An 8,306-nucleotide genomic window follows, 5' to 3' on the forward strand; every position below is an offset into this window, starting at 1 on the left:
TCTTTCTTTACATTCCTCTTTACTGTGGTTATTGTTAAGGGGCTCCCTCCAATTCCACTCCTTTTGCTTTACCATTTTTCATGTCTGCTCAAAACATTTCCACACCCTGCTCTGCTGAACTTCCAATACCCCTCTCTAACAACCTCTATCACCTAAAAAGACAAGGCCACCAGCATACATGCCATGTACAAGTTACCTCCTTTAAGATACCATGTGTACAGCTGTGCCAAAAACAAAAGTCACAATTAAATGAATAGTTTACACACAAAAAAGGTTACAAAGGATTTGAAAACTATCACTACAAAGCCATACACTGTTCTGACTTGGAAAGTATTCTTGCTACAAGAGTAGGGACCTGGAACTCAACCCAATAGCACTTGAGGATTAGATTAGATTCCCTACAGCGTTGCAACAGGCCTTTTGGGCCAACAGGTCCGCACCGACCCTCGGAAGAGTAACCCAACCAAACACTTTTTTCCCCTCTGACTAATGCACCTAACTGACGATTTAAGCATGGCCAATTCACCAAACCTGCACATCTTTGGACTGTGGGAGGAAACTCGAGCACCCAGAGGAAACCCACGCAGACACAGAGGTTGTGCAAACTCCACACAGCCACCTGAGGTTGGAATCAAACCTGGGTCCCTGGTGCTGTGAGGCACTGAGCTACCGTGTCGCCCCATTGTGTTTAACTTCGCCATATATCTATAACAGTTCAAGAGGCAATCTCACCATGACTTTTGGCAATTATGACTAGTGAATAAATATCTCTTCAGTTTAGAGATCCAGCCACTTCTCTGTCCGGCTGATATGTAATTGCTTTGTCCAACTTATTTCTGAAGATTGACTCGTGTTGCTCTCCTCCAGTGATGTCAGGCACCACAACATTGAGCTCGTTAGCAAACCATAAAATTACAAAGAGCCAGTAATCGATCTTTAATCCTCACAATATTACCCCCCAACCAATAATGCTGGCGGGATCCTTCAATAGCCAAAGGTTTGCTGATTGATATGAATTCAAGGCAGAGGACACCACCCAGTCGGGAGAGCCCTGTGGAGACTCACGCCGCTCAGTGAAAGTTTAACTGAGGACGGAGATGGGAAAGAGTAGGGCGAGGATGAGAAGTTACCGAGTGACATAGACAGCAGGAAGAGGGAGATGCTGAGCCCAATGGGACCGGGACCCGAATGGCACTGAGCTGACAGTCAGTACCAACCCGGGGGGCTCCTTATTTACCTGGTACCGCCCACGTTGAGCTGGATGATCTCCCCGGCCGCTGCCGCCGAAGCCGCCGTCAAATTGGCGCAGCTCCCCGCCATTTTCCTCCCCGAACCTCAATCTCGTCCGGGTCCGGGTCCGGGCCACCGCCACCGCTGGCCGAGCCGCCTCCTCCTCCTCTCACACCGCCAGTGCCCGTCTCTCGCTCCACGTCACAAACCCGGCGAACAACATCCCGCTCGGTCCAGTCCCCAGCCCCAGGAGCCTGGGCCCAGGCGCCCACTTGCAGCTTTAGGGCAGGCTCGCTCCGCCCTGGGGCCTGTCTCTCTCCGCCTCCGGCACCTCACTGCTCGCCAGAGTCAGCGCCCCCCAGCAGCTCCTGTGCGCATCTACACCTTCCTTCCTCCCTCCCTTTTCCTTTTCCTTTTCCCTGTCCCTGTCCCTGTGCATCTGGCTCCACATACCACACTATATTTCAAATTCGTTTAGACATGTCACTATCACGTTATTTATATTCACTTTGGTCTTTTCCGTGTTTTACTTTCCTTTCCATCAACTTTTTAAACAATTTCTGCTTATTGGATGATAAGGTGGCCGCAATACAACGTGTCCCTGGAAGAACCCACTGTTGTTGAAATTCATTTCCAAACCTCGAATGGTCGCACATGTTTGAATTAGGTGCCACGCGTTGACCCTGAAATTGTCCTGTGGTCAACCAATGATTGGATGGGGCTGCAAAATTGACAGCTTCCAAATGATGGGAGGGATGACCTTCTACTTTCTTCAGTCTGCAGAATGGGCAGTCATTGAGTGACAATAAATCATTTAGGTTAATGCTCTGTTTCTGTGATGCAGTGTTTTATTCAGCCTCCAACCCTAATACCGTAACCCCCAACCTCCAAAATCCATGGAATTGCACAGTTTTGCTGTGAAATGCAGTTGAAGAGAATAGCCTGAAATGCTAATGTAACAGAGGTCACTGGTATACAGACTAAAGAGTGATAGCTTTTCTTCCATTGGGTAGAAATCAAACCCAGACCTCCTGTTGGACTTTGACTCAATCTACCAGTTTACTTTCCTCTATGTGTGAGCTTGAGTCCTGCGTGTTCTTTCAATGAAGCAATAGGAGAAGATATTCAATCTCAAAATCTTAGTTTATTTTAGCAGTAAGTGGATAAAGTATACAGAGCTTTGGGTCTAGGTCTTCCCGTCCCTGACAAACAGCAAAGTGTGTCAGTTCACGAAGTCCGACACATTCCTGTTCTTGACCCAGTCTTTTATGTAGTACAGAACGTCATGCAATCTCTGAGGTGGGATTCTGATTGGCTGTTGATCTGACTCCATTCTCCGCCTTCTCGCATTCCCGGATGTCTAACCCCATGTGCCTCCTTCTGCCCGCAAAACAGTCTCCGCGTGACCTCCTTTTGCGCGCGAAATAGTCTAGCACATTCTAATCTACGTTAACGGTTTTTTCTATTACACTCCCAAATGGATAGAATTCTACCAAGTAATTCACAATGCAACAAGAAAGCTGAGTAAGTGAATGAAAAACAGTGGCAACCTGAATGAGAATGCTAAACTCTGAGTTTATCAAGCCTGCATTCTTCGTGTACTCCTCCATAGCAGAGAGACCTAGACAGCATACACTAGACAGAAGCAAATCTCAGAATTATCCTCAACCTCTCATGACAAGATAAAAATCGATCAGAGTTTTTGCAGCAGATACTAATTCCAGAGTAAACATTCATTGCTAAGCATCTGCACTGGCTTGGCCATGTTCATCAGATGGTTGACAGGCCTATGCCTTCTACAATGTGAACTAGCCACAGTCTCACAACCTCCTGGGAGTCCATATATTCACTACTAACATATCTAAGCAAAATATGAAGATGACAGATGGTGAGCCTTACAATTGTGAGGCAATTGTCACTGGGTATAGTGTCTGGTGGCTGAATGTTTAGAAGGGCAATGAAAGAGTTGAGAAGAAAGGAAATACTTAATTGGCTTAGCAAAGGGGCCAAGAAAAAAGAGACCAGCAAATTCTGCATCATTCTTGTCCACTTTCTTCCTCTGCAGCAAATGTGGCATAGACTGTGTTCTGATAGTACTGACAGAAGACTCCAGGCAAACAAATAACAATTGTATGTTTCATACACATGTGGAGAGGAGTTTTAACCATTAAGGCTTGTTCTGCCAAATTACAGAGCTCCAAGTTTTGTACAGGTTACAACATGCATATTACAATTTCCATATTTAATATCCACGTATCTCATATTATCTTTGTTTTCCCATAGTCTTTGGAGGCATTGTGTGTTCCTCACTTTTTGAGTCTGGATGCCTTGTTTGCTAGTTCATGTTTGCTTAACTAAAATTTTAATCCCTGCAAACTTAACACCATCAACTGTCATGTCACTACCTGGTATAACATCTAAACTATACCAAGAGATGCTTAACACAGTTGACTACCATATGGCAAGCCATTGTTTTATGTGACAGAACGCAGCCAAAGGAGGTTCACAAGAATGGTTCCAGGCATGAAAAGCTTAACGTATGAGGAACATTTGAGGACACTGGGTCTATCCTCGATTGGGGTTGAAAAGGATGAGGAAGGGTCTAATTGAAACTTACAGAATACTGAATGGTCTGGACAGAGTGAATGTTGGGAAGATGTTTCCATTGGTGGGAAAGACTAGGAGCCAAGGGTCTAGTCTTAGAATAAAGGAAGACCTTTTACAACAGGGATAAGTAGAAATGTCTTAGCCAGACAGTGGTGAATCTATGAAATTCACTGTCACAGAAGGCTGTGGAAGTCAGGTCATTGAGTATATTTAAAATGGAGATAGATAGGTTCTTGATTGTGAAGAACATCAAGGGTTACGGGGAGAAAGAGGGAGAATGATATTGAGAAACTTATCAGCCATGATTGAAAGGCAGAGCAGATTCAATGGGTCGAATTGCTTAATTTCTGCTCCTATGTCTTAAGGTCTTATGGCCATCAGAGTGGAGTCAGGTTGTGAAGATGTTCCGAGAGCTGAATCAGAATGCACTCTGTGGCTTTGAATGATGTCCGCAATTATCAAGCTTTCCTCAGTTTTGGTATTTCGAAGAACAGTCATACTGAACTCAAAATATTAATTTAGTTTCTCCCTTCACAAATGTGGCCAGACCTGCAGAATTACATCAGCACTTTCTGTTTTTTATTTCAGAACTCCAGCATCTGCAGTGTTTTACTTTTATTTTGATCTTTATATATTGCCTTTTCATATGAGACAACCTTGCTGTAAAAAAAGTTGGCATTGTTTTTGTTCGTGTGCCTACAGTTGAAGTGTCAATGTCCTGCAATTGTGGGGCATTGTCAAGATGAAAATTAAGCATAGTATTTCCTTCTTCAAACAAAGTCACATCTCTTTCTCATGAAGGCCATCCTTTGTAGAATTTGTTTTCAAATCTGCCTATTCAGACCAACAAGGTAGGAATATTACCACAGGTCAGAAGAGCTCTTGAGTTGTTGGTTGAATGCTGCGCAACTCAATGAAGAAGTTGCAGCAACAGAAGTCCAGAACTCTTAAAAGTTTTGGGTAGTGAATCCTGATAACAACATTAATAGTGTAATTTGCTGCTTAATTATGTGTAATATACAATTTAAATAAAAACAAGATAAATCAATGAAAAAGTACCTCTGAATGTTTTACTGAATAGAAATTAATGGTTACAATACAGAAACACTATAAAAAATGGTAATTTAGAAGAGTTATTGTTTGTCGTTCACCTGCCTCAGAATGTTAAGTGAAAAAAAGAAAGACCTTACTTTCATATGGTGCATCTTACAAACCCAGGATGCCACAAACTGGATCATAGCAAACTGCTTTTGAAGTATATTCATGAGTGTAATGAAGGGAAATTTGCACACAGAAAGATTCCAAAAACAGCAATGTGTTAGTCATAGAGGTTTACTGCATTGAAAAGGTCCCTTGAATCATTAAGACTACATCAGTCAAAAATAGGCACTTATATAACTTATCTATTCTAATGCAAATTTCCAGCACTTGGTCCATAACCTTTTATGCCATTGCACATACACATCTAATTCCTTGTTCAAATTATAAGAGCTTCTGCCTCTTCCATCCTTACAAGCAGTGAATTCCAGTCTCCCACCATCCTCTGGATAAATTTTATTTTTCCCAGCTGCCCCATGTATTAAATCTATGCCTTTGGTCATCGATCTCTCCATCACGAGGAAAAGTTCCTTTCTGACTATCCTATCTAAGTCCTGCATAACTTTAATCATCTCAATCATGTTTCCCTCAGTCTTCTATGTTCCATGGAAAACAACCCTAGTATATCTAATTTCTCATCATGATTTAACTTTCCAGCCCAGGCAACAATCTGGTAGACCTCCTCAACTCCCTCTCTAGTGCAATCACATCCCTCCTAAAATATACGACAGAATACTCTGGCTGTAACCTGACAAATGTTTTATACAGTTCAGTATAGCCTGCCCACTATTAAACTGTATACCTCAGCTAATAAAGACAAGTATTCCTATATTCTCGACTCTGATCTCCAGCATCTGCAGTCCTCACTTTCTCCAAGTATTCCTATATGCTTTCTTAACCATTTTATTTATCTGTTAGTACCTTAAAAGACAGGTGGTCTTGCACATCAAGGTTTCTCTAATCCTCGGTGATTTTCAGGGTACAAATATTTATTATGTATTCTCTTGTCATGTTTGTCTTGCCCAAATATATCACCTCACACTTAACCAGATCGAATTTCATTTGTCACTATTCAGCTTATCTGATCAGTCTATATGCTCCTATAATTTAAAGTTATCTCTCACCATTTACCACCTGAATAATTTCTATATCTTCCATGAACTTACTGATCACAACTTAACATTCAAGTCTAAATCATTTATATATACCACAAACAACAAGAAGGCCAACTCTGATCCCCACAGAACCTGACTGGACATTGGCTTTCAGTGACAAAAACACCCTTCAAACATCGCTTCTTGACACTTAAACAATTCTGAATCCCATTAGTCAAATTTCCTGGGATCCTATGTGCTCTTATCTTCACTATCAGTCTCCCAGCTGGACCTTATTGAAAGCCTTGCTGAAGTCCACATGGACCACATTGTATGTATTGCCCTCATCTACGTACCTGGTCAACTCCTCAAAAAATTCAACCAAGTTGATTAGTCATTAACTTTCCTTAACAAAATCATTCAACTGTTCTTGACCATTCCTTGCATCTCTAAGTACAGATTAATTCTGTCCCACAGAATTGCTTCCAATAGTTTCCCTGCTACCAACTGGCTTGTAGTTTCCTGGTTTATCCCTTGCTTTTTTCTTGAATAGGAGAAAGTGAGGACTGCAGATGCTGGAGATCAGAGTCATGACTGTGTTGCTGGAAAAGCACAGCAGGTCAGGCAACATCATGATGAAGGGCTAACGCCCGAAATATCGATTCTCCTGCTCCTCGGATGCTGCCTGACCTGCTGTGCTTTTCCAGCATCACACTCTCGACTCTCTTCTTGAATAGCAGTACCACATTATCTATCAACCAGTCCTCTGGCACCTCTCCTGTGGCTACAAAGGAATTGGAAATTATTCCTAGAGCCCCTGTTATTTTCTTCCTTGCCTGGGATACATTTCATCTACTTGTAAGTTGGTCAGACCACTCAGAATCTCCTGTCTGTCTATGCTAATTTATTTAATTACATCACGGCACTTCTCCCTAATTTCTACACCCACATCATTCCTCTCACAAGTGAACATTGACACAAAGTATTTATTTAGAACCCCACCTACATCCTCCGACTCCATGCAAAACTTACCACTATGGCCCTTAATGGGCCCTTTTCTTTCCCTAGTTATCATTTTACCTTTAATGCACTTCTAAAATAACTTAGGATTTTCCTTTATTTTGGCTGCCATTATTGTTTCATGCACCCCCCATTTTGCTCTCCTAATTTCTTTTTCAAGTTCCCCTTTATACATTCTGTATTCCTCTAGGGCTTCTTCTTGAATCCTCGGCATCTTCCATAAGCTTCCCTCCTTTTCTTCATCCAATCTTGTATATCCCTTAATATCCAGGGTTCATTGGATTTATTGGTCCCATCACTTACCTTTATTGGAACATATTGATTGTGTACTTTCCTTATTTCATTCTTGAAAGCATCCCACTGCTCTGATTTACCTTGAAGTATCTGTTCCCAATTCACTTTGTCTAAATCATATCTGGTTTTATTAAAACCAGCCTTCCCTCAGTTTAGAACTTTGATTTCAGGCTTGTCCTTGTCTTTTCCATAACAATCTCGAATCTAATGGCGTTATCATCACTGTCTGTGAAATGCTGCCCTACTGATACTGCAACCACTTGCCTGACTTCATTCCCTAAAATTAAGTCCAGGACCGTGCCCTCTTCATTTGGAGATAATGACGAGATGATGTAACAGTAATAGAAGAAATCCCATATCCCTCTTAAAAAATGGAATCTATTCCTCTACCTGAGAGGCCTTAGCTTAATTTTCAATCTGAAGGACAGCACCTCTGAGTGCAGCAATCACACAGTACTAAATTTAACTGTCAATCTGAAGGTTATGCTCAAATCTCAAAATGAAATTGGAAGACACAATCTTCAGACTTTCAGGCAAGTGTTATCACTGAGAAATAACCGGTCAACCTCAAGAGTCCTGGTAATACAAATTAAAAAAAAACATTTACGGGGTCTTGTTGTTAAACGGGGAGTTCCAAGATTTCGACTAGAGACATAGAAGGAATGTAAGTAGTAATGTTCCCATGTGTTTGCTGCTTTTGTCCTTTGAGGTCGTAACAGTCATGGATTTGGAAGGGACTGCATGGGAAGCTTTGGTGAATTTCTGCAGTGAATCATGTAGCTGGTACACACTGCTGCCACTGAGGATCAGTAGTGGAGGCAGTGAATGTTTATGGATTTAGTGCCAATCAAGTGGGCTGCTTTGTTCTTGATGGTATCAAGTTTCTTGAGTGTTGAAATTGGACTCATCCAGGAAAATTAGGAGTATTCCCGTCACACTCCTGACTTGTGGATTGTGGATGGT

At 41.9% G+C, this 8,306-nt stretch overlaps 1 protein-coding gene across 1 annotated transcript in view; it reads right to left on the bottom strand.

Annotated features, from left to right (window-relative positions):
• kctd3 (potassium channel tetramerization domain containing 3) overlaps positions 1–1,559 on the bottom strand; it is a 74,213-nt gene extending 72,654 nt beyond the window's left edge. The window contains exon 1 of the mRNA XM_072580781.1: positions 1,238–1,559. Coding sequence (XP_072436882.1) covers positions 1,238–1,320 — 83 coding nt within the window. The 5' untranslated portion in view covers positions 1,321–1,559. The remainder of the gene's footprint in view (positions 1–1,237) is intronic.
• Positions 1,560–8,306: the final 6,747 nt, after the last annotated feature.

Source organism: Chiloscyllium punctatum, chromosome 11 (genome assembly GCF_047496795.1).
Source record: "Chiloscyllium punctatum isolate Juve2018m chromosome 11, sChiPun1.3, whole genome shotgun sequence".
Taxonomy (NCBI): Eukaryota; Metazoa; Chordata; class Chondrichthyes; order Orectolobiformes; family Hemiscylliidae; genus Chiloscyllium; species Chiloscyllium punctatum.